The 27,987-nt window shown below is 34.0% G+C and overlaps 4 protein-coding genes across 20 annotated transcripts; 1 reads left to right on the top strand and 3 right to left on the bottom strand.

The window, feature by feature from the left end:
• Positions 1 to 5: 5 nt before the first annotated feature.
• Positions 6 to 11,805, bottom strand: LOC124182464 (casein kinase II subunit alpha). Of its 5 annotated transcripts, none has more exons than XM_046569810.1 (9): positions 11,618 to 11,805; positions 9,504 to 9,609; positions 8,968 to 9,211; positions 8,433 to 8,544; positions 7,755 to 7,967; positions 7,106 to 7,300; positions 6,552 to 6,903; positions 6,364 to 6,457; positions 6 to 4,615 (listed from the first exon to the last, which is right to left on the bottom strand). In XM_046569810.1, the coding sequence occupies exons 3-8, from the start codon at positions 9,060 to 9,062 to the stop codon at positions 6,372 to 6,374; spliced, it is 1,053 nt and encodes a 350-aa protein (XP_046425766.1). In that variant the 5' UTR covers positions 9,063 to 9,211; positions 9,504 to 9,609; positions 11,618 to 11,805; the 3' UTR covers positions 6 to 4,615; positions 6,364 to 6,371. The 5 variants fall into 5 exon arrangements, with proteins under 5 accessions (XP_046425766.1, XP_046425741.1, XP_046425758.1 ...); XM_046569785.1 differs by having other exon boundaries at positions 6 to 4,596; XM_046569802.1 differs by lacking the exon at positions 11,618 to 11,805 and adding an exon at positions 11,320 to 11,594 and having other exon boundaries at positions 6 to 4,596.
• A 99-nt stretch (positions 11,806 to 11,904) lies between these two features.
• LOC124182387 lies at positions 11,905 to 23,576 on the top strand. Of its 2 annotated transcripts, XM_046569582.1 has the most exons (5): positions 11,905 to 12,682; positions 13,283 to 13,466; positions 13,668 to 13,861; positions 18,244 to 18,453; positions 18,524 to 23,576. In XM_046569582.1, exons 1-5 carry the CDS (start codon positions 12,514 to 12,516, stop codon positions 21,541 to 21,543), a joined length of 3,777 nt encoding a protein of 1,258 aa, XP_046425538.1. In that variant the 5' UTR covers positions 11,905 to 12,513; the 3' UTR covers positions 21,544 to 23,576. The 2 variants fall into 2 exon arrangements, with proteins under 2 accessions (XP_046425538.1, XP_046425547.1); XM_046569591.1 differs by lacking the exons at positions 11,905 to 12,682; positions 13,668 to 13,861 and having other exon boundaries at positions 13,340 to 13,466.
• On the bottom strand, positions 13,828 to 18,260 carry LOC124182426 (carbohydrate sulfotransferase 11-like). 8 transcript variants are annotated; one of them, XM_046569772.1, is made up of 4 exons: positions 18,168 to 18,260; positions 15,151 to 15,479; positions 14,804 to 14,987; positions 13,828 to 14,580 (listed from the first exon to the last, which is right to left on the bottom strand). In XM_046569772.1, the coding sequence occupies exons 2-4, from the start codon at positions 15,474 to 15,476 to the stop codon at positions 14,044 to 14,046; spliced, it is 1,047 nt and encodes a 348-aa protein (XP_046425728.1). In that variant the 5' UTR covers positions 15,477 to 15,479; positions 18,168 to 18,260; the 3' UTR covers positions 13,828 to 14,043. The 8 variants fall into 8 exon arrangements, with proteins under 8 accessions (XP_046425728.1, XP_046425690.1, XP_046425698.1 ...); XM_046569734.1 differs by lacking the exon at positions 18,168 to 18,260 and adding an exon at positions 16,934 to 17,214 and having other exon boundaries at positions 15,151 to 15,665; XM_046569742.1 differs by lacking the exon at positions 18,168 to 18,260 and adding an exon at positions 16,934 to 17,214 and having other exon boundaries at positions 15,151 to 15,561.
• LOC124182397 (solute carrier family 2, facilitated glucose transporter member 10-like) lies at positions 23,058 to 27,986 on the bottom strand. 5 transcript variants are annotated; one of them, XM_046569629.1, is made up of 7 exons: positions 27,695 to 27,986; positions 27,257 to 27,376; positions 26,791 to 27,160; positions 25,897 to 26,448; positions 25,346 to 25,707; positions 24,930 to 25,158; positions 23,058 to 24,830 (listed from the first exon to the last, which is right to left on the bottom strand). In XM_046569629.1, the coding sequence occupies exons 3-7, from the start codon at positions 27,134 to 27,136 to the stop codon at positions 24,583 to 24,585; spliced, it is 1,737 nt and encodes a 578-aa protein (XP_046425585.1). In that variant the 5' UTR covers positions 27,137 to 27,160; positions 27,257 to 27,376; positions 27,695 to 27,986; the 3' UTR covers positions 23,058 to 24,582. The 5 variants fall into 5 exon arrangements, with proteins under 5 accessions (XP_046425585.1, XP_046425594.1, XP_046425616.1 ...); XM_046569638.1 differs by having other exon boundaries at positions 26,791 to 27,208; positions 27,371 to 27,376; XM_046569660.1 differs by having other exon boundaries at positions 27,371 to 27,376.
• Between the last annotated feature and the right edge of the window lies 1 nt (position 27,987).

Raw genomic sequence — 27,987 nt, 5'->3', positions numbered from 1 at the left:
ATATATATATATATATATATATATCGAAACAAAATTGTATTTTACCTTTGTATTCCTATACATTATCATTAGTTTAGCGATATTACAATTTTGGACATAAAAACGCTGTATTATTGTATGCATGTATATTTTCCTGCCTAAGTTGGAAAACATTTGTTATATTACGTATTTACTTAACAAGAATTTAATTTTCGACAAAGACGAGATTAGTTACGGGATAGATTACAAAGGTTGAATAATGCAGCATAGGTACAAAATGCTACCCATAACATGACTTTTCCGAAACTGCCTTGGGAACATTGTTACAGTTATTGTCTTAAAGCTAAGTTCAAAAAAATGACGTGAATTATGTTGCATGTTCAAGAAATTAAATACACTTAGTATTTACAATATTTTACGAAACATTTTTTGATCACCTAGTACAATGCGATGGTGTAAAAAATGTTTTACTATCACTAGTTCATGTGTGTATAATTTATGATTTATATTTGATCTATACAAGGCCTGTATGTCGCATTTGTAATGTATCAAAAGTAACATAACTAAAATTTGAAAGCTGTGGTAATAAAAATCATGTATTTTAGTTAGTATTTGCTTTTTTCTATTATTATCATTTTCAACTCTTTATGGAAGCAATAATTTATCAATTGTGAGAATTTGAAAAAACTTATACTGAAATCAATCTCGAAGTTAGTCTCTTCATCAGACGTTGTGAAATACAGATTATGAAACACGAGAGAGTTTGTCTTGATTTTATTTTTCTTTTACTTTTATTCCTATTTGTTACCAAATAGAATTACGTTGAATAGTTCAACTACTTATTCGTAAACAATATTTATTATATCTTTCGATAAATATGCGACAAACACAAATAATCATACCGACTCTTCCGATTAATATTAATCCATTTATTCAGTTTTTCATTAATTACTTTTCTTTAATAGAGTAATTATAGTTTTTTTTTGTTTTTCTTTTCTATAAAACTAAACTAGATTATTGTAAACTTAACATATGAACAGAGGTTTTGGGGAGAACGAATATTTACACACTGTTTTTGCCATAGCAAATTGTCGTATTAAGATGCTATTGCACACATTGTTTTGAGAACTACACACAAGGGCCAATGATATACATAGGTATTGCCTTATCTTATATAACAGTTCAGTATATAACAATTCTGAGTAATAATTCTTGCTCGGCTCACAAATCGCCAACACATAATAATCATAAATAAACGTGTGAACATCGATACTATAATTTATCTACCATACCTACGAAATTGGTACACTGTGCCAACAAGTAACACGAGGTTTTATTCGAATTCACCTTTAGAGATTACGTAGTCATTTAAAAAAAATGTCGTTAAATTAAGTGAATACGCTGTAACTGTTTAATGTTCGGAATTGTTTCCAGGACTTGTGTGTGTGTGTATCAGTGCGTATGTGCGTATGGCCAGCATCGCGCATTGGCAAAAACAGTGTGCCAGTTTAGGAAAGATTATGACTTGGGCGGTACTTTAATGTAAAAATGTATTACAAGTTTTAATTTGTTAGAATATTTCTATACTGTAATCTACTCTTCTGGGGCTTCAAAATTACGAATACCATTGACAATGGTATAAGCAAGAGTCACATTAGCCACAAGCCATGAGCTTACATCGACACTGCAATGTGTATCATTTTAATATCAAGTTTAAATAAAAAATTTAAGTAAAGAAATATTGCAAATTATTTATTTGGTTTTTCATATACTCTCGGATCATCATGTATTTAATATGCCCCAAATACTTTAGTTATGACAATATCAAATTGGATAGGTATATTATAAATTAATGCAAGGAAAACCATATACGTTTATATAATTCTATCTTTTTTAGTTACTCGATTGATTTAAAAACTAAATCAAATCACCTGTCTGAACCCAGATGTGCTTATACAAATCTATAGTATTCTCAACTAATGGGTTTCAAAGCATATTCTTAGATATATTACCTAGGAAATGAAATTTTTTTTTTATCAATATTCAAATAATATAACGTAGAAATGCATGTAAACAAATGTACATTAATGGACGCGATTTTGCTCAAAACAAGTTAGCGATACATACTGTGTGGATATTAAAAGCACATACATCCACTCGATAATATTATCATTCGATGTACCATACGTTAGATGGTCACTAAGCTAAAATCAGTCGAATATGACTCGACTGAATCGATAAAAATTTGCGAATAATGACATATGTATATTATACGTTGTAATGCGTCATAAACCATTGGATTCAAACAGGCAGAAATCATAGATAAAATGACATATAGGTATAAACATCTTTACAGACCCCTTAAGACATAATTATGCAATGAAAATATATGTGTAATTGGCTCATCATAGAAAATCAAAAGTGTGCTGACTGAAAGTTGTTTAATAAAAATCATGGATCAGGGTCATGCACGCTTTTCTTATTTATATTATAATGTTTCTATGTAACGATGTGAAAGTATTGAATTAGTGTGACAACCAGCCTTGCATTGAACATACTTATGAAATGGTTACATTATTATTTGAAAATTTATTATTTTTTCTAAGTACCAGCTCAGGGCAGGTCAACACACTTCTGAGACAAATATGTATGCCTTCAACGGTTCGATCTCGCAACTACTAGTCAGGTCCATAAACCGAATTGAAAATACTGGTTAAATAGCTGCTGAAGCGGCTAGTAGTTGTAAGTTTTGATTTCCTAGCTTGGAACTTTAGTTTTATCAAGTTATTCACTATCGTCCTCCAATTTGCACATTACTATTCCTTTTATTACGGAGTAATACAATGTTTGAATCATTGATAAACAGAAAACATATAAGTTGCCAATTTTGACATCGCATTTATTTGATTTGTTGAAAGATATGTTAGACTCGCAGTATTTGAATTTTTATCTTTCTGGCATCTTTTTGGCAAGCAAAACGCCTCATCTTTCAACACTGATATAGAATATATATGACGTTCGTCCAGGTTACTATTCATTTTTGTTAATCTGTGGCAGTACTTAGGTGTGATCTCCGTATGTCAAGTCTTAAACACGGTAGTTTCACAGGGGTGGAATTTTAATACAAATATCAAGGTATTATCCACATGTAATAAAGTAGACTAAGAGTTGACGATGTAAAGCGTGTGATATGAGAGCTGCATTACCTCCCGCTACTGTGGTTTGATTTTATTTTGGTAAAATTGTATCTTCAAAATTACTTTCTTTCAATAACGTTAGTCTCATCTACTAAACTATCTATAAAACACATTACTAAAGCCAAGTAATTTTGAATATCATTCTAAAATCTAAAGCAATTCACCTTATTCGCAGTGTTCCAACTTTTTCACAGTTTCATTTTAAAAATAAGTGTTTATTGTTTTTAGAACAATCAATGCAGTTCATGTGCTGCGATTATAAACTGACATTATTCAATGTTCATTGTTCAATCAATAAAGGGTATAAGTCTTTTTTTCAAAACATAATATTATAAATATACCGACACTATGTGATGACGTATGTTAATTACGTTATGTTTTAAAAGATGAATCTTGATTCAATTTGCCAAGTTTATAAATGAAGATGGGATGTACCAACAATAATTCTTTCTATAATATTGTTTCATATTGACGACCAAGTGCATCGGAACTAATAATTCATTCAAGTTTTCCATTGATTACTCCAATCGTCACAGTGAAACAAGCAATTAAGTTAATCCATGAATACTCAGCAACAGCATATTAGCCTTCGTATTAAATTTCTCATGAATATTACTACAAGAAGTTCGTAATGCTCAAAAATTACATTCGGTAAAAGTTAATATGTTGGATACAGGTATACAGATGTTGAAAAAAAATTTTGGCTATAACAAACATTTTATTCAGCTATTATAGTGGTATCAGATATAAATGAACATTTTTATCATCGTTAAATATAGTAAATTGAATGACCTATTATAGCTATCGGTGTATTCGTAAACGTGAACAATCTGTGAAAAAATCAGGACTTAAATGTGTGATCTGGCGACGTCATTTTTTTATGAGCGGTTGTATCACAAGCCACAGAGACAGTCCGCACACCGTTATCATAATTAAATAGACACCCAGTATTATTAACAATTGGTTAGAATGGTTACGGCTAGTTTTTGATGACAAGACGCTGCAAATCCATCGCACAATCATCTTCAACATTTTAGAAATTTGAATAACGTCAACACCAGACAAGCTGCGAGGGATCTGAAGAGCAAGTTCGGCGCTGTCAAAGTTAAAATAACGAATGGTCTCTGGTTTTAAAGGTTCAACTGACTCGTTGGCCTCAAACTGGATTCTAGTGGTGCGCAATGGTATCACGTTGACGATACTGTATGTCTGATGTTCTATTGTGTTCAGAAGTAGCTTTGGGGTTATTCGATAATTTAGGGATGTTGAATTTATATAAGCTGGGAAATCGGTTGGGGGGGTGGGGGCTCTTCGATAGGGCCCCCTCCCCCTCCTTCGACCCCGTCCCCGACCCCTAGCCCGGCCGACCCGGAAACCGCAACTGGTACCGGCATTCTGCCCGCTGCCACGCTGTGGTCATCTGCAACAAACCCCTCGCTCTGTCACCATTCAAAATGAAAAGTTTAAAAATTGTTATTGTACAATTCGCTGGTGTAACCAAGTCGTCAAATTGGAAACAATGTTAAGCCTTGATCAATCCACACTTGGTGGTTTAATTTTTGTAGTCACAAAAATTGGCAAACAATTTCGTATTCACCGAGCAAACAGAAGATTGATTATTGTAGAGACCTAGAAAACTAAATGCTAGATTCTACGGCATTGAATATAGCTCATGTTTGCTCATTGTTTAGATTACCTAGCCTTTCCAATTGGAAATGCTATGATTTACACAAGTGGTTTAATTATTTGTACACCCCTTCCCCAAGTATTGAAAACATCACACCTCGCATGGGAGTGCCAATATATCTTTAAGTTGATAATATGCATATTTTTTCAAAAGTATCTAAATCTTGAAATTTTATAAACACCATTCAGTAATATTATACCTGACATAACTTTTCGTTTTCTAAAGTATACTGAACATACAGGTATAAATTTTAGGTTTACCAGATGGCCGAATAATTTCCGTCGACACATTGAATATTGAACCGTTTATTAAGAATGACAGATAATAATTTCCTGCAAATGATGATTACTCGAATTCGTAAGAAATATTACTTATCAAGATTGAATATTTCCTAATTATATAGACTTTTCCTGGTCTACACAATGCAAGATTGAATGATCATGCTTCACATACAAGTTGCTACAAAAGATTTTATTAGATAACCAAAGGTCTGTGGTACAAGTTTTATTTTCCCAAGTCAAGCTACTACGGAATCCCGAGCTGGTAGTTCAATATGACAGAACCAGCATCTTCAAATCTTGTAAAGAAAATTATATTTTCTCAACAAGAAAGCGGCTGTTTACAACTGGATTCAAGTATCCGTTTGTCTTATTGTGAATGGAATCATGTATCTGTGATTTCTACGTTCACAAAGATAGAAAAATGTGTAATAGACAATTTTGGTAAGTTCTAGCAGAACAATAACTTCAAATCTCTTAGATACCAAAATGCGCTGGGTAAATAGATGTTTGTCATCTTTTTTGTACTGAGAGTATCTTTTTAAAGAAAATACGCTTCAATTTAAAATATTAAAATTTGTGATATGCCAGGTGTATGCCTCGGAGCTCAAGTATACAATGGAAGCTGAACATTCTACGTCATATTATGCAGGCTCATTGCTTTATCAAACAGACTGAATTAAATTTCATTATGTATCATTAATTATGGGAAAACGAGTGCACTGTTTTGGAATTATAATGATCTTGTTTCGTAAGAATAACTTCCCAAAGTGGATGTTTAATCCTTGGATATAGGTTCCCAATTAAAACGATATTATATATTATCCATAGACTATCTATTTTGAGCTATACCCTGCCAGCAATTACAATAAATCAAAATTGGTTTGGAAATTGTGCTAAATATTGAAATAATCGTGCAAACACAATTGAGACTATATATTATGAAGTAAAAAAGTTTTACAGATTACATCGAAAGTAAAAATTTATTACAGCAGTATATACAATTCTGGAGGAATATTAGAATGGGACGAGAATTGTGTTGATTTGTTTTATATTGTATCCAGCACACGTATTGCCTATTTGCTAACTATATATGTATCATGGCATGTAAATATGATAAGTTAATGATTAGTGACCAAGTAATAGATAAATAGACTCTGTTTCAATATGCATAGTACTAATCAGTGAAAATAGTAATAAATTAAGATGGTGAGGACATTACCTGGGCCGCTACTCAACTACAGGCAGTGAGCCCGTCATGGGAGTAGGTGACGACGACACCATGGTAAGCCGACCTTGTTCCTTTACTATAGGATCTGAAATAAAAAGAGTAGAAAGGGATATTTTAGATGTATTTAAATTTCTTTGAAAGGCTCACTCGAATTGAAAAAGATTAGCGAAATAGCTTACAAAAATATGGGTGGTCCATTGCTTCACGCGCAGTGAGTCTTTCATAATGGTCATAGCGCAGAAGTTTATCAAGGAAGTCAAGGCTCTCGGGCGAAACAAGATGCTGGTTTTCAGAATGGACAAAGCGTTCCCAACGCTTGCGCGAGTGTCGACCCAAAATGTCGTTGAAACGAGCATCTAGTTCAATGTGATACTTGTCCAGGTACTCAAAGAGCTCCTCTGTTCCTAGGACCTTGGCGATTCTCACCAGCTGGTCGTAGTTGTCGTGTCCATGGAAAAATGGCTCTTTCCTAAATATCATACTCGCCAGCATACAGCCTAGCGACCACATATCCAAGGAGTAATCGTACATCTAAAATAACCAAAATAATAATAATATTAATCATATAAGTATTAAGAAAACCATTCAGTACATAACTAAGACATTACGCAAATATCATTTCAATATTATGTGGTGCTAAAGATATAGAAATTGTAATTTCAATTGTTTCGATATAATACCGACACAAAATTAAGTTTTAATTATTTCAAAGTATTTAACAATGTAAACTCACCTGGTAGTCGACTAGCAGCTCTGGGCCCTTAAAATAGCGAGACGCTACACGTACGTTGTACTCCTGTCCCGGATGATAAAATTCTGCTAATCCCCAGTCAATTAGCCGCAGCTTTCGATTTTCATGATCGATCATCACGTTGTGCGGCTTTACATCTCTATGCATTATTCCCATACTATGGCAATAGTCCAAAGCCTATACACAATAACAAGCTGATTCAACATACATAAATATATATGTATACACGTCTGATAAAGATTATCTAAGGTAATCATAACTTCGGACTTAAATATCAGTGGTGTTCGCAATATTTGCATCAAATTATCTGTAACTTATTTTGAAGGACTGTTTTTAAGCACAGTTTCAGTCTGCAATTCAGTTTTTCAGTTTACCTGAAAATGCAAAAAATTCAGAATTTTGCATAGAATATAAAAAAATTAAGAAAAAAGGGTGCTACTATTGTGGCTTTTGTGATTGAAAGGGTTAATTCAGAAAATACTTTATTTTTCTTGCTAATTTTGTTGTTTTGGAAATAGCTTATGGTTAGATGAGTGAAGATGAGAAACATTATAGATTGATAATGAACATCAATCATCAGTACCTAGTTTAGGCCCACGGATTATAATAGGCTGAAAGAGAGAAAGCACACCTTTAACAATTCATAGAGGTAGTATCGTATGTCATAATCCGTAAGGGTCTGGTAGAGCTGTTTGAAGTCGGTGTTATTAACATGTTCGAATATTAATGCTGGTGTCCTTGAAACCGGGTCTTTGACAACTGCCTGTAGTGTGATAATATTGGTCCCACCCCTCAAGTTTTCCAGAATTTTGATCTCTCTCTTTATCTTCTTCTTCTTTACTGGCTAAAAACAGAATGCTAATTGAGCTACTCGTTTTCTACTTAACTAATAGTATATGAATGCTATAGTACCAAAGCAAAGTAATAAGGAAGTTGTGTACTTTATTCAATTTATATAAATGTTACTTAAAGATGTAGGGTTGATTTGTTGAAAAAAAATTTTAATTAAGAAGTCAATTGAAAACATGCAAATCAGTAGTGCTGAATATGTACTAAAAATTCAAGAATTAAAATACAAATATAAAGGCATACTAAAAATGAGTTTAACATTAAGCAGCATACGTGAAAACAAAACAAGTCTTAAAATGTCAGGCAAGCTTCCTCACATGAATGTCAAGTTTCCAAATTAAATTATAGGCTTTTAATTAATTAAAAGTGCATCTTTTTCTGAGCTTTAATCAAATTTTTTACACTGCATCAATTTTGATGTTGCAGTTATCTTTGATTTTTAGTGTATAATATTCCGTACCTTTAATATTTTGACGACACACTTTTCATTATTTGTGACATTAATGGCTTCAAATACTTCGCTGTATTTCCCCCGGCCCAGTTTTCTGACTAATTGGTAATCATCTTGTTGACTGTAAGTGAAAAATAAAATCTATGTAACAATAAATCATTTCACAAAGTACGTTACAGTGAAAAACAGTATCAAAATAACTTCAAAAGTTCATTAGTGAGTACGCCACTCCATCAAATTTGCAACTTCTGAGGTAAGTAAGACTTACTTTGGATCCTCAATACTACATAATTGGACTGATAAATACAATGATAAAAAAAAATTATACACCGGTTCAAAATTTTATAAGGATATTCCTCAAGAATCTGTACCTTCAAATTAGTATGGTAATTTTTCATCCTGTGTTTTGTACTTATATTACATTGAGAATCTTATGTAATCTATTTTAGCCGAAGATAAGAAATTTTTTCACATCATGAATAAGATTATTATCATCGGTGACAATCGCACAAAATTTACTGTTCTAACAAAGTAATGCACGCACCCCCAGTCAACGACGTAGGACTCGTAGTCCCAGTACTCGCGAGGCTTGTGTGAATTGATGTCCGAATAAACTCGTGCTCTGCTTGGCAGCGCCATTGTCACAAGATCGTTGACGTCTTCGTTACTGTTCTTAACTAAACTAATTGCACTGCCACCGTCGCTGAGCCAAAAGGATCGGCTACTAACTACGCTGCATCCACCGCTCACCCTGCTACTGCTACCAACATATGAATGCAGAAGTAGACCTGGAAAAGTAAATAGCATCATTACATACATTGTGTATACACATTTTACACCTATTAAATTAATTAAATCACCGCTGGAGAGCTAAAACAATTTCTTCATTGATAATGTACTTGTTAAATTACATTGGATTTGGAAATGAAAATGTCAACTCTTTAAACAGAATTCTGTGGACGTTCGGGATATTACGTTTTTCTATATTTTATTGGCAGAAAACAAACCAAGAATGATATTTTGAAATGTGCTTATAATAAACCAGTTAATTTAGTATGGAGGAAAATGAAGATAGAGTACATTTATAGTCATTCCTTTGGTCATCAGAGCTGGTTATGACTTCCACAAATCATGACTGGTCATCATTTCGAGGAATTAGCATCATGCAACATTATCTTACAGCAATCTGAAACGTTTGGTTCTTCTGTGATACATTTTTGTCACAGTATTTGACAAATGAAGAATTTGTGAACATTTTACACAGTCAAATACTCATAAATATGCTATATTCAGAACCTATCGATTCTTATTTAAAGAAACAAAAATGATATAACAAAATCAATACCTATACGTCATAAACACAAATTATGGAATATCTGCCATGCACTTTATTTGTTAATAGTTAATAATCATTCATCAATCCAGACAGTAATACTGTGGACAAATTGAATAAATGTTACATGCAACAGTATCATGCCATTAATGAATTATCTTAATTTTATATCTTTTTGAAGCTCCATGTTTATAATTAACCTGTATTCATGATTGTTCAAGATAACAATGCCAACACTGACAAAAATTTAGTAACGAAACAAGTAGTTTTAAAAACAACTTTGCACAAAACGGCAGTAAGATGAGATTTAAAAGACATTTGGATAAATGAGAAATGCCAGTTCAAGATATTTTAGTAACTTTATCAATAGTGAAAAACCACGTGCACACACCGCCAGTACCTATAACTGCTGAAAGCATAAGCAACGAACTGCGCCGCCAGCCCATCGCTCGACAGACGGGCAATTTAACCATGTGGTTAAGCGTCACTAGCCGATAACTACGAATATAAATACAAGACTGTGCATAAGTTTATTCAAATATGTCAATACAATAAAAAAAAGGTAGAAAACTGATTACCTATCACTATAAAAGTGACATATGTATACATTCAACTTCAATCATGCGATATTATTGGCATTACTCTTTGAAAAACGTACAATCAGTTTTGTCAGTAAAGTTGAGCAAAGCTTGATAGGCATGTTTGTCATACCAAAAAAGTTTTAAATCTATGCAAAGCATTGAAATATTCAAGCAATTGAACGTTTCTACAGTCAAATCTTTGATAATTTGTACCCTACCATCAAGATGCTGACATCTCGTAGTTCGGGACATCGATACAAAATGTTGGGATATCTTATTACCAATATCCCAAGAACAAAATACACATTACATGTTTATTACATTAAATTGAACCGTTCGACTCGCTATTTTCTACACATAACGTTGGTATTAATGACAAGGAATTGACAGTAGACCTGCATCGACGATTCGAAAAGTATTATTAGTCATCATTGAGTAAAAACGAGTTTTTGAGCACTTTTATATAACACTACTTCCAATTATAAAAATAACAAAAATAAAAATCATATTAGGAAATGTAGCGTGTGACTTTTCATCAGTATATTTATTTTCTTCAATGACATACTGATAGCAAATGGGTTTTGAAATATCGAAGGTGAAATTTTCTTCAAGTTTATGTCATTAAGAGCACGCTTTTTTTTTATTCCAAGGGCTAATCAATGTGGATTGACGTCCTTGAAAATGATATGCCTTCTGAATCATCACTGGAGCATACATTACAAGGTGGTCACTAATGGTTAGTAAGGTTAAGATTGGGTGTGCTACTACTCTGTTAACTGATCAAAGAAAAGCCTAGTGGATACGATCAAATACGATAATGTCCCAAGAGTGGGTGGAGAAGGGAAAAAAAAATGAATAATTAATTTCTTTCTTTGAGAATGAAGCAAAAGTGAGTTGGCGTGTGCGATTAGGCATAAATAAAGGCGCTGCAACCCGAAATAGGAGAAACGTTAACAAGTACATGACAAGAAGAGTATATTACTTGTGTATATTGATTGAAGCAGCAGAATTCGGTTTACCCTCGATCAGAGGTAAACGTGTGCATCTTGGGAAATTCAACGGGGTGACGACATTTGGTCGCAGTGCGTCCCGATCCAACGATACGAAAAGTTTATCTCTTTTTTTACTCGGAGTCTAGGAGCTGCTCACGACGTGAACGAGGTTCAAGATGCTACACACTGCACAGCGCGCACACACCACCCGAATCGTGCACACAATTACGCGAGAAGAAATCACACGCCAGCATTCGGGCGGTTAATGTTGCCTCATTTTCAACTCACCTAACGCATTCCGGGCCCGAATCCTGATTAGTTTGTCCACGTTGGCTCTCCAAATTTCGTCACGGGCCCGTGTAACTTTTATACGGGACACCTGGAGCCACGCGAACTTGGGAAACTTGGGATTTTTGCGGGCGGCCGGCTTCTCAAACGAGCGAGGTCCAAGATGGCGGCCGGCGACCCGCCATTAACTATGCAAACCTAGATAAGCAGCCGTCATCTTTCGACGCGCTTAAATCTGACTCTACCCGCGTCCTACAAGCGTACGGAAGGTGTCGCTACTTTTCGAGGCTAACTTCAGGACATGGAAAGTCGATTCACTTCACAGTACGCTGTTTTGTCAAACGCATTTGTGGAATTATAAACATCTACTTTCTAGCTTACAATTATTACAGATTTTCACTTACTACGGTTAGATGTTGGAACATGAGAAATGGTCATTTTCAAACGCAAGCCCAATTATATGTTTTATTTTTGTAACAACTTGTAACAACGCCATACTACACAACAGCTTTAATCCTGATCAGTTTTTGTCTCCAAAAACTTTTCTTCGAATTTTTAATTGCAGTAAAACATATTACTAATTCTTCCTCTAAAATTGCATAGTTTCTATTATTTATGTTGAATGTTATCAACAAAATAAACTGAATTCCGTTAATATAATAGTAGATCAAGGCAGAATGCCGCAGATTAGACTTGATCGTGAATCTCTGCCTTAGTATATATTTTAACGTTGTAAACTTCTAAACAAGTATGGTTGATGAAGATGTGCAGTCTTTACATGTATACCTTCAGTCGAAGTAAGCATCATTATCTAAGCGTCAACTTGATATGCTCACCCGTACCCTGTACCCAAGTTGAAAACTTATCGAATACACCCCTGATGCCTGTCGGGGAAGATGGCGGCAGCAGAGTTGAAACCGGTCGTTGCTTTGTGTAATCAAATACCAAAAACCGAGGAGACGACAGTAGATCCGCAAAGTAAACTTGACAACTACAATTTTGAAGTATTGGACGTGATCTTGTGGGTCTTCCCGGTCGTCACGTTCCTCGTAAACGTCCTAACAGGTGAAATACATAACACTGATCAGTTTACTACCCCCACTACCCTAACCTAGCTCACTCCACCAACTCAACCAACTCAACCAGAATAACACCTTACGAATGCACAGCGATATTGAGAAAGCTCCTTTCCGCAAATTATTATAGACAACCGAGGAGCTGTCTGATCGTCATCGAATTCATTGGATTTGTGTAAAATTTTATTTGGCAATATCGTTGGTAATTGTTAATGATTGAGACACAATTTTTTTTGAGAATGCAGTGCTCCTTACAGATTCGTGCACTACTCATTATTTTTTATCAAAGTGGATTAGTAAAGTTTGTTAAATTTGCTCAAATTTTATTTCACCAAATCAATTTATTTGAATTGAGTAATACTCTGATTTTTTCGAGATTAATATACAAGCACAGTTGATGAAAATAAGGTCTTCAATTATTTATTTGTTACATATGAACCATGCGAAGACACTGTAAAATGGTTAAATTTTACCAATTGTGACTGTATTGTTGATACATTTACGCATAATCAAATCTATCATTTCTTTATCTGCTCTGTTTCTACACCTTCATCTTATAACACATTTTGTTTTTCTACATTCAATTTAGATGGCCTGGTTGTCAACAATTATCTTTCTAGTGGTTACTCAGGATGGGCGTACTTTACCGTCATATTCATGCTGCTACCTGCAATAATTGTACAGCTATTCAGCTTGAGATGGCACCATTCTGACGGTTCATTGAAGTACACTCATTGGATGTCACACATTATTTTTATGGGTGTAGTTCACAGGTAATGTGCATATATATATATATATATATATATATATATTTTAAGCTATCTTAATCTTGAGTGATTTGAGTTCACAGTGTTCTGTTGTAACTAAATTTGATGTGGAAGTGTTGTTATTTTATTAATGGATTCCTTACTGTCTCGTATGCACATAACATTGTTTAGCATGCTGTCAAACTTTGATTTTCGTTGTTTATTTAGATACCTAGTTTTATTGCACGCAGCAATAGAATCTTTGAAAAATGGGCAATCAAAATCCCGGAAAGACTGGGTGCTTAGGCAGCAGAGCGACATATGCATGCTTCACTTATTTGAATCATTTATGGAATCTGCTCCTCAGATTTTGCTACAACTGTACGTCATGGTTGTACTTCAAGAGGCTTTATTTTGGACCAGTAAGTATATGAGAGCTTCCAGGATATTGCCATTACAGGCAATACTAAGTAAAAAATCTAACTGATCCCGTTTCAGTAAAAGATGAAACTCATAAGTAATGGAATAAAATACTCATTTATTACAAATAATTTACATACTTACAATCTTCTCACACATTATCACAATATTTTCTCAATTACACTCAAATTTTTGTCATAAGGTAATAGTCATCAGGCGAATAGTCAAACAGGTTAAAGTCCTTTTCATATACTCGGTACACTTCTTCCAAAAGCATCTTTGGCACGCTTTGAAAATATTTTTTAGAGATCATAGTTGTTGTTGCCCCTTGTGGATTAACATTTTTTACATTATTTTTAGTGTATAAGTATTGATTCAGTTCTAATTCCTGGATTAAAAAGTCTTCATCTCTCTTAAATGTTTCAAATTTTAAAATGTAATCATAGTTTAGCGCACATGGTCTACAGAATTGATTGTAAGGAGCCCAATGTTCATCAAAGTATTTTTCTTTTGTAATAAATCTTAGAAATTCCGTGAAAGTTGGTTCTCGCTTGGTATTAGAAGCTGCTGTTTTCTGTCGATATTTCTGAGTGATGTGGCGCCCATATTTGTTGTAATAATATTTTCTGCTTTCCATATTTTCTAATTTGTCTCTGTAGGCTGACAATAGTCGTTCGAATGGATGCCGCACAACAATGAATTTCTTTGTATGTCTCAACTTCTGGAACATTTTTTTTACAAATCCACAACAATGTTTGTTCCATGACACAGAAAAATATGTTTTGTTTGAATTACTTAAATAACAATAAGGACATGGAGTTTCGAAAATTTTGGTAAAATTTAATTATTACACATTCGTAAGATGCCAGAAGTTTTTTTTCTGTATATGAACTATTGGTGATAAATCCAAGTAATATGCTACATTTGACTATGTTTTTGCATACCTCTAGTGTTGATTTTAAGTCTGCATTTGGGAATGCCTGTCTAGCAAGAGTATTTACTTGCAACACATTACGTTCAATAAGCTCTACTGTGAGATCAGACAAAGTTCTACCCAAAACGGCGAAATGCACCATCCATGTTGAACTGCCAGCTTTATAAATCGGGCACCAAGATAATCCATGTTTTCTAAAAGAACATATCCATTGTAAAATGTTGGCGCTGCGATGAAATACGCACTAAGCAATATGCAAACTACATGTTGTTACAGAATTTGGATTAAAAAACTTTCAATTTTTGACATAAAACAATAATTAGATTGATACAAAATAACATAAATGAATGAACATACGTGTCAACAATCATGTTAGAAACCACTGCACGAATTGGAGATGTCTCGTTTCCAAGGATCTGACAAACACTCTTAACACCTGTTCTTCTAATTTTCAACTCGGTTCTTATCTCTGCCATTTGTGCCGCTGTTATGATTTCGTCCAAATAATCTGTTGAATTAATTCTACTATCGATGTATACTGTATCTGACTGTTGCGTCGGCTCAATGTACTCCGGTAATAATATTGGTTCCGATGGCTTTTCAGTTAGCAGAGTTTTCCCAATAATAGTGACAGTTGTCAGACCCATTGCATAAATCACCATCCATCGTAAAAACTTGGCCATTCTCTGTTTGAGCAAGCACATTACCAAGAATTACTCATCCAGTCTACTGTATCTATACCCAACGAATGCATGATAAAAGCATCCGCTGACAGAAAATATATTTGTCTTATTTTTCTGGATGATTATTCCTATCTCTTTATTTAAATTTATACATTTTTTCCTTTTAATGCATACTCCATACTTATAAGTCTAAAATGAAGCATTATTTTTCAAGTTTTAACACATGTCTTACCAGACCAGTGTTTATATTTAAAAATAACATGTCAAATGGCCACTATGGAGTACAATGAATTCTAGTTATCAGTTCGTATTTTATCGACAATACATTAGTAGGTGAGTGCTTTCCCAAGAGAAAAAATTCCCATTTTTTCAAACCTATACCTCTGGATTATTTTGTCGATTTAGAAATCCAAAATGTCAACTGACTCGACGTCTAGTTTCTATTTAAAAAACAATTAGCGAAATACATTCAACCAGCTGAAATTTGACTGGATAAACAATTGAATCTTCTTAAAATCTGAATAAGGAGAGGTCATTTGCAGAAACTACTACTCATCACATGAGAAATCAACAATCTTAGCACTTGAACAAAAATCCAGATCTCATGATACAATGAAATACTTTGTATATAAACTGAATTTTAAATCTTCATCAAACATTATCGTGAAACAACGCATCACGAACCGTGGTTTTTAATTTTTTATTACTTGCATGTGCCCAGTGTATAATGTCCCTAACTTTGTAAAGAAATTTTATTGTAAAATAATGTAATTCTATACTGTAGATCTGAAGATGTTTATACAGGGTCTAATTTTATATGAGTTGAATGTATTGATCGATAGCAAATGTAGTAGATTGAAAATTTTATTTCGACGTTTTTCCCAATACCATGATGCATAGATTCTAATCTAAATGTACATATAAGTACCCGGCATTTATCAGTTAGTACTTTATTCTTTGCAACACATAACATTTTTTCTTATCGATAATTCCTCAATCAAAGGGTAATCAAAATCAATAACGATATTCACTGCAGGAGATAACTGATCAGTTCTTATGTATCCTATGCTTGACAATCTTGATTAAAATTTAATCAAATCAATCACAGTGATATTTCTGTAGTTAATAACCACTTATTCTTATGTGCTTGAGCCTACAGTGCCTGCTGAAGTAAATATACTAAGTTGGGGATACAGACATTTTTTTCGAATATAATTATCAATACCGATCAAAAATTTCTGAAAATAGTTTCAAGACCAAAGATTTAATGAAGAATTTATTTATGTAGTTGCAAAACTTGAAGAACCAAATTTGCCAAAACAAACATTTTTCAAAAATGCGAATTTAGTAAAAGGTTGAGTGGTTGACAAAAATGATTTCTTTCAACTCAATCTGGATACTGGCACTATAAGGTTCAACCATGTTCTCAAATAGTATTGTGTGTTATTAACATTCACCTGCAAACTCGGAAATACTTCGATCATTATTATCGCACTAAACATTGTTTACCAAATAGAAAAATTTTTTTTCCACCTTTTTTAAATAAATTTTATTTTTTCTTGTTTGTAATTTTTTGTATACTACTATTGTCACTTTTTACCCCACTAAATAGTTGATACATTTTAAATCCATACTATCAGAGCATGACAAAATTTTGCATTTGAGAGAACTATTTACGAAAGAGACGTTGCTAACTCCGAGCTTCACAGGGCACTGAATCTGTCTGGAGCACATTTGAGATGTGAGGTAGTTTCATCTCTGCTCCTAACATATGCTGCGTAGGAGGATATATGTGACTGTTTTGTATCTTATCTACAACGACACCATCACAGCTGAATTTTGTACAATAGATAAGAAAAGGTTTAGAAGAACAAAGGAAGTGTTCAGGGTGGTTGCCATAATTGCCACAGAATGTATCTGAAGTATATGATACAGTGAAACAGCAATTTGAAGCCATACTTAGTGTTGAATGTAATTTACTGAATCGGCTCCAATAAGTGGTGACAGCCTACTTTTTTGTGCAATTGATATCCAAATTTGCAACTTAACGAAATATACATGTATTAAATCAATCACCGGCAATTCATTCGAATATTAGTTTTCAATAAAGAAAGAAAAATAGTTTGAATAAAGCTAACTAGTGCAGATATAAGACAAATCATATTCGTCTTTTTGAATGACTTCTCTTGCTACTATTGTGAAGTTTGAGAGTGATAAAACGATTTGTAAATATGATTTTGTTAAGACTTAAGAAAAAGTTTTGTAGCATCCGAGCATCTTATTTTTCTTCAGAAGTAAAAATATATCAGAGATGGTGAGGGTGTTGAATGACCTAAAAATAGGTGCAAATTCCACTGCAATGCTAAATAAAAAAGTGACATAGCAGAAATGTTATTCCAAATGTTACGGTCAATCAATCAACAGAGCTTTGTTTAGACTAAGATGAGATTTATAAAAAAATGTGGTCAACAATCACTTCACAACCCAAATGAAACTATACTTTTTCACAGTGAATTCTATTCACTGGTATGTTTCACCTGTCATTAAACCCTGTGATTCTAAATATTGTACTCGTTTATGATGGTTTTAACGACTTTTCTTGGAGATTTTACTGATGTTGAAATTGCCGTTCTGGCTTAAGGCCAATGCGTCAGTGACAAATGTCAGATATGATTTAAGTTTATACCTTACCTTAAAATTATGGAAATGAACATTGCTGAACACTTTTATAGAATGTGTGTCAATTATGCGTTTGTTTATATTACAGCTATTTCAGCTGCTGCCTCCCTGTGTTCGTTAGCATGGGCAATAGCTGCTTATACCAGGGCTATGCGCAGAGCACGGCCAGATAAATGTGAAACTGCATGGCCGAGTCTAACTCTCCAAGCTTTTTGGAGAGGTGGAATGCTCACATCGCGAATTGCTGCATTGGTTTTGGCAGCTGTTTGCATCAAAGAATGGATATTCTTGCTATTAGGTAATTATTGTTGCACATACTTTCGAATTGGTAATATCCTAATATTCGAAAAATATCAATTTTGTTGAAGGAATTCACTGGCTGGGTATGACGACATGGGTAATCCTACAGAATACAGATTTCTGTCCAACAAAATGGGAAGAACGAATATACAACTGTGTAATTGGTGTTATATACTGCTTTGATTTTTTTAATTTATGTGAAGGACAGTCTCGGTATCGTGTGCTTTGTTTTTATTTGGTCACAATTGCTCAGAATATTGTTTTTTTGAGTATTTACATTATATATGTCAAAAGCTCGTTAAAGTTTGCTGTTCTTACCATATCAATGGTCATGATTATTGGTGGAACTGTGATAGGATTAATTAGCATGCTTCTTTATTATGGTAAATTTCACCCAGCAGGGCCAATAAAATTGTGTGATAGTTCAAATAACGATGCCGAAACTGCTTCACAAAAAACAGTGGATAAATCGGGAACACTTAGATCTCTTAAGCATCGTTGGCATGCATCTGTTTTGTCAATACCACATTCGGTTGATTTATCGCAAGTTACAACTGTATCTGACGATATAACTGCGGATAAAAAGTCACTACTTACTAATATAGTTCAAAGTTCCGAATTCGTGGAAGAAGGAATCGTTAACCAGAGTTGCGACGTCAGTGATGTTACTGAAACAGTTGTGAAAGTTGTTGTGGAAAATTCAAATATTAACGAAGTCACTTGTTCTAGTTCACAAAATTATATTTCTACCGTACACAACTTATCCAATTCTCCAAATAGTCAAAACATGACTAATGAAATACTGCATTCACAAATTCCTGGAAATTATCAAAATTTTAGTCGTTCAAATCTGCCACATTCAATAAATGTAGATAGTGACGTAGAAGATGATTATGTCGAGTGTAATAACATAGAAACATTGCGGCGTCAAAAACGTAGAGGGATATGTTCCCCGGTTGAATTGGGCTTGGAAACAGATGATTCCAAGTCAGATGATTTAAACTCGAGTCTACAATCGCAGAAGCGAAGAGGGATTTGTTCCTCAGCGCAATTAGGCCTTGAACTAGTTACAGACGAAGACAATTATGTGGAAAAAAATTTCAAATTTGAGAAACGGAGACCAATGATTGCCACTGAATCCGAAATTGGATTCGATTTGAACAGTTTTGCAGAAAATTCTTCTCCACTCAGTCCAACTTCCACAGAACTACTAGCCCTTCAAGACAGTATTAAAGACCGAGAGAGATTAGACACACCTGTAATATCGGAAACTGATAAAATATCTGAAAGCGATAAAATCTCGGAAGAAATATCGCAAAAGGAAGAAACTATGAGTCATGTTACTTCCGTACATGATTACGAAAATGTTTGTCCCTTGGGCATAGCCAGACCTCCTTGGTGCATACGTAGTTGGAAAGGATACACCGATATTGAGACATATATTCACGACGATAGTGTTGTTAGAGATAGACGCCGAGATACATTGACAAGTTCAGCTACAGGCACTACTTTTAGTTCTGAATTTTCCGATCCCACTTGCACAAGTCCAGCACCAAGAAAGGGTCTCAAACGTTCGAGACAGGACGATTACTTGGATACCTTAGTATACGACTTAGAAGACTGGGAATCTAATGTAACTTCTAACGAGGAAATATCAACTTCAACTTTATCAGACATTGACGAAGAAGAGGCTAATTTATTTGTTGCAAAACCAATTGTCATAGACGACAAAGGTGGTATGTTTGCATTGGATACAATTTTAGAAGAACGAGAAGACTCTGTTTCAAGTTCAGACACCGGCATCGATTTAAGGCGTGCCAATAATTGTTCAGTTAGTACTTTAGTCGCAACAATTGACGAAATAAGAAAATGCACTGCTGAAAATTCACCTAGGCACGTTTATCATCGAACCGAATCTCAGTGGGAAGATTTAGATCCAAAGATGTTGATAAAAAAAGTACAGCTTGCTAAAGTTCTATTTTCAAATGATTTTAACAAGTTTTCTCCCTGTAAAGATGTGCCACATTCGTCACTGTTGGATTCCTCATTAATATTCAATAGTGCCAAAGAAATTGAGGCAATGAAAGAAATGACAAAGTGTTACTCCACTGCATCCATCAGACGAACACCCTTAATAAATGCTATTCTATCGGACTCACCAATCCTAGGACCAAAAGCAAAGATCCAGAAATATAACAGTATTGCCGATGATTTAAATATTTCGAATTTGGAAGAACACAACGTTTATGTCGAGATGCGACCACTGATACCAGAAAAATCGGATGAAGTCCGTAAAATGATTCCTGCCATGACACCATCTAATATTAATCCAAGCAATCTCCGACCTAAAACTGAGATTGTCGAAAAAATGACGTTAGAAAGTGAAGGTGCCCATGAGAACTTTATCGCTGAAGAAGCAGCGGTCATACAATCTTCAGAGAATTATCAAGCACCCTTGGTAACATTTTCACGAGCACCTATTTCTCCCAGTGAAACGTTTTCAAATGGTGAATTACCAAAAGTGCCACCGATCGAGCCAAAAGCAGTACCACCAGTTTTGAATGCGAATTTTTCCTATCCGGTGGGCGTACATGCGTCATATGAAAAACGTAGACGGAACGTCAACCGGCCAAGGCGAAAATTTTCGCTTTTGAGAGAAAGATTTGAGCCAAAATCTGAAAGACTGATATACACGGTAACACCACAAAGTAGAAATTCGAATTTACTCACTGAACCTAGGACAATGCTTTATCTTGATCAAACAAAATTCAGTGCATGTGATAAACAAATGTCAATTATTTTGAATGATAAGTTCAATGCCGAAGACTTTACTGCTTCTTATGACAAAGAAAATCTAACACCAGCAGTGACAAGTCGAATTAGTCACTGGAATAGTTTTATAAATGAACACAATTCTTCAATATCCGATAAACTTGAAATGAAAGATGATAATTTTGGTAGTCTTTCAAATTTAAAGGAGAAGAGAAGTATTTTTTTGAAACAAGTTCTTTCTCCACCAAAATTTCAGAACTGGGGTAAAAAAAGGACTTTTAGTCCTAATGCCAAAATGTTACCGAAAGCACTTTGAGATTAAATTAGCAATATTTACTTCAGATAGAATTTTAACATATGCATATGTATCTGATCTCATGGCCAGTAAGTAGACATAGGATACACCTGTCAGCATAAAATGACAAATGAATATTTAATGTTGCCACACTTTCAACATTTAAACGTCAAATGTTCCAAATTCCTCCATTCATAGAGGAGACTGAATATATTCTAGAAACTCGGCCTGTTAATTTGTGACTGTGAACAGAAAAGATTGCATCCAAGTTGACTGAATGATATTTCAATGTAGAATTACCGTTCTTCATTTTTTGAGCACACAAATCACTTTCGTAAAACTCATACAGAATCAAAAGAAGCAAAACCGTTTGGCTTCAATAACAATGAGCCTAGGGCGAAATTGTATAAAACCCGGTGTAGACATTAGTATTCACTCCATGTAAATATTTTTCTGACTAAACGTTTATTCTTATTAAATGAGTACTTTTTTGACTGTAAATATTACTCTAACAACAATGATAAAGGAACAAGAGGAGGAATGAATATAGATACTTGAGGTTGAAATTTTTTTCACATAGAGTGATGTGCAGCAAAGTATTATATTTACTATCAGTATAGTTTTAGAGTTCTTTTTATACAAAACATAATTATAGTCCATATATGTATATATACATATATTAGGATAGTAAATATAACAAATATAATCTAGTATAAATGACTTGTAAATGATCAGACTACATTAGCAAATACTGCTATTCAAAGATCTTAAAACTGACAAGAGTTCGTTCATTGAGTGCACAATCAGTTTCGTATTTGAATAGCGAATATCTTGTTACAACTTTCTCCAACTGAATAATCTCTTCTCATTAGCATTCCGTAGAACATTCTTGTTATTAAATTTCTTGCCGATTCTTCCCAACTGTTCCTGAGGCAATTTGGATCTGTATTTTTTATTTTCGAATTTACTACAATTAGTGTTATGTATGACAAGATATTGTTGCACAACAATCAAATGGTCAAACATGTGATCTGTCGACCTAAAAATTGTAAGTATTCCATTGATTCTGTGATGAATAAATATTTTTTTTTACGTATTGTATCGTTCTTAATAGCAGTAATTATACATTAATTCGTTTGTATATGTTCAAATGATTTGATTCACGTTTTGTACATAGGAAAAATTATCAATAATCTTTACTGAAATGAATAAATTGTAGCTCAGATAGTTGAGAATCAAACGCAAAATATCAATATAATAAAAATTTGAACCCGAAATATTCATGAAGAAATGTCAGCAGTTTCCACGGATAGCCTAGTCGCTGGACCAATTTCACCTGTTTTTGTTGGTAGCTGTGCATCCAAAATCCACCGCAGGAAACGACAGATGGTATGTAATTTTTTGTGAATTTTTTTTAGATCAATACTAGATTTAGAAAATTGTGATTTGGTAAATGAAAACGCCCATGGACATCATTATATAGATACTAAAAGAAGATATTATTTGTCACATAAAGTGATATTACATTGATACACAGTAAAGTATGACAGCTAATAATAGTATGGTGTATTAATCTCTTTATATATACAATTATATAGTATATCGTATATAGTAGTAGATGAAAAATAGTCTAGCAGAAATGACTTATAAAATAACAAAAACCTATTAACAGCAAATGGTGACAGTCAAGGATTCGGATAGTGATTCATTCTTTGATTTTGAGTACAATCAGTTTAGTAAATAGATAGGGAAAGTCATCTTACTATTACCCAAATCAAACATTCGCCAATAATAACAAAACCTATAATATTCTGACGCGCTTAACTCATTTGCTACTTACATAATACGGATCTAATTGTTTTTGTCTTTAGATATGAACCAATATCACCTAATAATCAAATTGTCAGACTTATAAATTGCCTAGCTAAGAAGTGTAAGTATTGCATTGATTCTCTGATGAATAAATATTTCCCTACATATCCTATTGTGCTCTAATAATAATTTGACACAAACTTATTTAATTCAGTTTAGATGATCATGATCCATTTACGTTATTTGTATGGGAAAAATATTATCAAATAATATTAGTCTTATAATAAAACGGTAAAAAATAGTAATAATAACAGATCTTATTCGATATCGCGCGAATGACTGACTGAAATTGTGAAAACTTATAAGATATATCTTTTTTTGAAAGTGCAAAAAAACCAATCCATTCGGCTAACAAGTACATTTGTGATTAGTTTATTTTGAAGGAATAAACATGATCACCGTAAGTAGTCAATTTTGTATATAACATCTTAACGTTAATCACAGTCCCACAATATGTCACCTACTGTATTACTCACTATACAACTATTACGTTAATTCGCTGGGATCTATACTTATTTCATTACATATAAAGTGAAGTAACGTTGATAATATAAATATCTACAAAATACTTTCGATGGAAGTAATGTATGCGCAACTTTCGGGTAGAAAAGAATAAAAACTGTATAATTCTTATTAGTACTTCGTTGTTAAACGGTATAGCTGATCATGGCGAAAAAAAAAATATTAGCTGTGTAAACATAAATAAATGATTAAATATTTGTTTCGATTGGGGACTTCTTGTTAGCGTCTGATTTTTTGTCCTCGACTTCGATTATTTTTATTCATCTGCTCATCTCATTATATCTTACTTTGAACTTAAAGTTTCAGATTGAATAAAATGTGAATCTATACACGTAATCGTTTTGCAGCAAATTATTATCAATTCGTTGTCATTTAATGCATATGCCACATGAGAGCGCTATGATCATGATTGAACGAAATAAAATTCTTACGAAATACTTGAACAGAAGAAACCAGAGAGTATTGCACTGGTAAATCTTTGTGATAAGAATATTTTATCAACTAGTATTTTAAAAATGTATTCGACTTTCATTTGTTTAATGTTGAAAGATTATTTTGAATTGAAATTGATGTCATCATTAATTACATTCAATGCGTCCATTTCATTACTAATATCTATTGCAACAGCTTCAACTCTACGTCATGATGATCCAGCCTCAGTCACTCTCAAATAAGTGTACTTTGTCCATTAACAGTTTTCTCACTATACTTTTTTATCCAATCAATATGACAGACAATAGGTAAACTACGTAAATTATTGCACACGCGAGTTGAGAGAGACATTTTACGTAACTCTTGTGCAATCTGGTGTAATGACTTTCCTTTCGTCTCCGGTATTAACAAGAAAACGTAGAATATGGTGACGAGACACATAAAACTGTACAATAAGTAAGAACCTGCCAAAGTCATCGATTCTGGAACAAATTTAAAACAATAAATGAGCATCTAGAACACTTTGTGATAAGTAAAGTATAAACAGAGTATAGACCTAAACAAAATTGTATCAAACTTACTTATCATTTTTGTAACCAATTCTGTAGCAACAATATTCGCAATCCATAGAATGACTATTGAAAAGCTAACACACTTCCCTCTGACCGTTGCTGGGAAGACTTCACTAAGTGTCAGGAATGGTACTGGACCAAGCCCCAGCGCATAAGCAGCCTCATAAACCAAAAGAGTTATGACTGCCAATATACGTAGACCACCATTCAGTCCTTCAGATGTAACTATATTTTGAGTCTGAAACGATTTTCGGAGATGAAAAGAATAAACAGGGACTGGAAACAATAATTTTTCGGACATAATTCAGAATCCTTCACAATGCTGTGCTAAGAAAGGAGACAAATGGTACGGACAATACCGAGTGGAGCAGATTTTGCGAATTTCTTATCTCGAATATGGATACGCTTCGATAAATCAAATATACCTCACAAGACGCTTTCACTTGTGTCCAAGTTTCTGGACTGGGGGCAATCATAGCCAATGGTGTTGGCAAGAGAGGGAATGGTGGTGGCGATCCCATAGGAATACCAATTCCAGTCCTCAAATTGTCATTACCCATGTTAACATTGATCGTGTTGATACAATTAGAATTGATACTGTCTAGAGTATTATCGCCTCTATCAAATGTTGCAAGCAATGACAACAGCGATATAGCCGTCATGCAGATAGTCGCAGATGTTATCAGAGCAGTCCGACGACCGCATCGTTCGACGACGACTAATGAAAGTATCGTACTAAATACTTTCACGATCCCAAGCGCTACCAGTGCGGTTGTCTGTGCTACATCTATGAGAAACATTGTTAGTTTGTGGTCATTGAGGTTTTACTATTTATTTTTATATGCTATCCATAATTCTATTGGAATTGACGTCATTTTTTTTAAAACTATACTACTAACAAGTATATTTCCTATGTTCAAATGTCTGAGTTTTCTCATTGTGCCATATAATTTTTACCCAAATGTTAAATACTTACTGGAGCAAATTCCCAGTAATGCAAACAGTCTAGGCGCGTAAAACAAGACCTGACGTCTACCAGTTCCTTGTTGTAGAATCAACATAACTGCCATAATGAAAAACATCTCCAAAACATTGTTCCATGGATTTTTTACCGTTTTTCTTGCTACATGTTGATTACGTTGTAGCAATAAAAACGGCGGAGATCTATGCAAGAAGATAATGATGATAGCACAAGTGACCAATGCAGGTACAGCCGTTACGCCCATTGCGATTCTCCATTGATAATTGGTGGTCTTATTTGCACCTGCTATTACAGAAAGTAGCAAACCAGCCGCAGTGCCAAATTGATGTAATGTAATGTTGTAACCACGTTTGTTAGATTCTGATACTTCTGACATGTAAATACATTGTGCAATGGCTGAAGCAGTCCCTGTATACCCACATATTATGCGTGCACATAACAGAAGAGTGTAATGATTGGATAATGCGGATAGCAGGGAACCAAACGTTAAGAGTGCTAGGGTGAGAATCATTGTCCAACGCCGGCCAAAACTGTCTATCAAGATACCTGTTGATAGAAATGGATGCAATTCGTTAGGCTCTAAATTATATTGATAAGTTTTCATTAATTCTTTTACAAGAGGGATCTTAGAGAAAATTCTAACGAAATTTCATGCCAAATTCAACTAATTGTGCATGTTTATTCGTTGGATATAATACTAAGATTTGAAATATGTAATTGAAATTATTTTGTTTGTCCATCTGAATAAAAAGTAATTGACAATGATGTTCAAAATATTGTTTGTTTTTGTTTTCTGGTAAAATTCGGCATAACAGAGGTTTATATAATTGAACTCTTCAACAACCATTTTTGGTTAGTCGTACCAATAACATAACTAACAAAACTTACCACCGGACAGAGCACCAAGAAGTGCGCCAACGAACCAGACATTAACTACAGTCTCCTGCTCAAAACAACTTAAGTTGAATTCGTCTTTGATTGCAGATGCTGTGGGCTTGGCTATACCCATGTCATAGCCGAAGGATGCGCCGGCCCAAAAGGCAACGATTGATACAAGAAGGTCTTGATTCCTCGACGTCAAAGGTGTTAGATTGTCCTTTTGTTTTGGAATTGGTTTTCTTAGATTCTTCACTGGTATACATTGATAATCGTCAACCACTGGCTTATTTTCTGGTACGTCAGCTGCTTGGTTCCCACCATTCAGCAATATTGCTGTGTCTTCCTCGTCACTCATTTTTTCGCTTGTCAAATTGACAGTCTAAATTTATCGATGTACAATTAGTGAGTTTTTACTGAGAGACTTTAGCTGAAATGAAATAATGACTGGGTAAAAATAAAATATAACAAACATTACCAATACTGATTATCTACATTATTGCTCAAACGCTTTTATTGTGGCTTGATTAAGCCTTTTCTTTATTTCAATTGAACTTGAAAAAACGCGAACGTCTGGGCATGCAATTCTCACCTGCAGCTGCAAAATCAAATATAGTATTAGCTCAGGTGTGGCATGAGAAATTGCGCGTATATTCAGTATGATATTTGTTTCCGAAAAATGTTGTATAATCAAATTGTTTATGTAATGTAGGAGCAATGCAATGTAGAGTAAAATATGAATCAGCGAATTGTTTTCGACAAGAAAGCCTGGCACTACAGTTATCGTCGTGCAGTAGATGAATGTTTATACAAAATGTTTCTCGTTGAAACACTGTCAACTTTAAGAAACGTTCAAAGTATACATGACAACTGGACTCGTGTCATGTTGTAGAAAAATAGATACAATCTTACTTACAGCAAACAAGCTTCGAGCAATCGGTTTTGTTTACAACATTTTTTGACGTTTGAGTCAAAGCCTGGCTAATCGCTGGCGGCCATTTGCAAGGCCTCGAACGAAAAAAATGAGTCTTTGACAGCTGTCAAAGTTGGGTGAAAATGATGAAAAAATATCACTCTTAAAATGATGGAAATTATTTTATTTTTATTTTCATGTACCGGGGCTGTGAATGCGGCCCAAAATTAAAACATCGTATTATTTAAATACTCTGGAATTTGACCAAGCAATACTTCGGCTGCGCGATCGTGGCG

The sequence above is a fragment of the Neodiprion fabricii genome, chromosome 1, assembly GCF_021155785.1.
Source record: "Neodiprion fabricii isolate iyNeoFabr1 chromosome 1, iyNeoFabr1.1, whole genome shotgun sequence".
Taxonomy (NCBI): Eukaryota; Metazoa; Arthropoda; class Insecta; order Hymenoptera; family Diprionidae; genus Neodiprion; species Neodiprion fabricii.
Note: the sequence above shows the minus strand (reverse complement) of the source record. Positions and strands in the feature narration are given on the sequence as shown.

Coding starts and splice junctions, on each gene's coding strand:
- LOC124182464 (XM_046569810.1), bottom strand. CDS start 9,062: ATGGCGCTGCCAAGCAGAGCACGAGTTTATTCGGACATCAATTCACAC. Junction 7,968..8,432: donor GTGTCGTCAAAATATTAAAG/GTACGGAATATT, acceptor TTCTGTTTTTAG/CCAGTAAAGAAGAAGAAGAT. Junction 7,301..7,754: donor ACCTCTATGAATTGTTAAAG/GTGTGCTTTCTC, acceptor TATTGTGTATAG/GCTTTGGACTATTGCCATAG.
- LOC124182387 (XM_046569582.1), top strand. CDS start 12,514: ATGGCGGCAGCAGAGTTGAAACCGGTCGTTGCTTTGTGTAATCAAATA. Junction 12,683..13,282: donor CCTCGTAAACGTCCTAACAG/GTGAAATACATA, acceptor CATTCAATTTAG/ATGGCCTGGTTGTCAACAAT. Junction 13,467..13,667: donor TTTATGGGTGTAGTTCACAG/GTAATGTGCATA, acceptor TTGTTTATTTAG/ATACCTAGTTTTATTGCACG.
- LOC124182426 (XM_046569716.1), bottom strand. CDS start 16,978: ATGTTTAGTGCGATAATAATGATCGAAGTATTTCCGAGTTTGCAG. Junction 15,480..16,933: donor AAGTATTTCCGAGTTTGCAG/GTGAATGTTAAT, acceptor TTGCTCAAACAG/AGAATGGCCAAGTTTTTACG. Junction 14,581..14,803: donor ACTTAAAATCAACACTAGAG/GTATGCAAAAAC, acceptor AAAATGTTCCAG/AAGTTGAGACATACAAAGAA.
- LOC124182397 (XM_046569629.1), bottom strand. CDS start 27,136: ATGAGTGACGAGGAAGACACAGCAATATTGCTGAATGGTGGGAACCAA. Junction 25,159..25,345: donor AAGTGAAAGCGTCTTGTGAG/GTATATTTGATT, acceptor AAATCGTTTCAG/ACTCAAAATATAGTTACATC. Junction 24,831..24,929: donor ATTGGTTACAAAAATGATAA/GTAAGTTTGATA, acceptor AATTTGTTCCAG/AATCGATGACTTTGGCAGGT.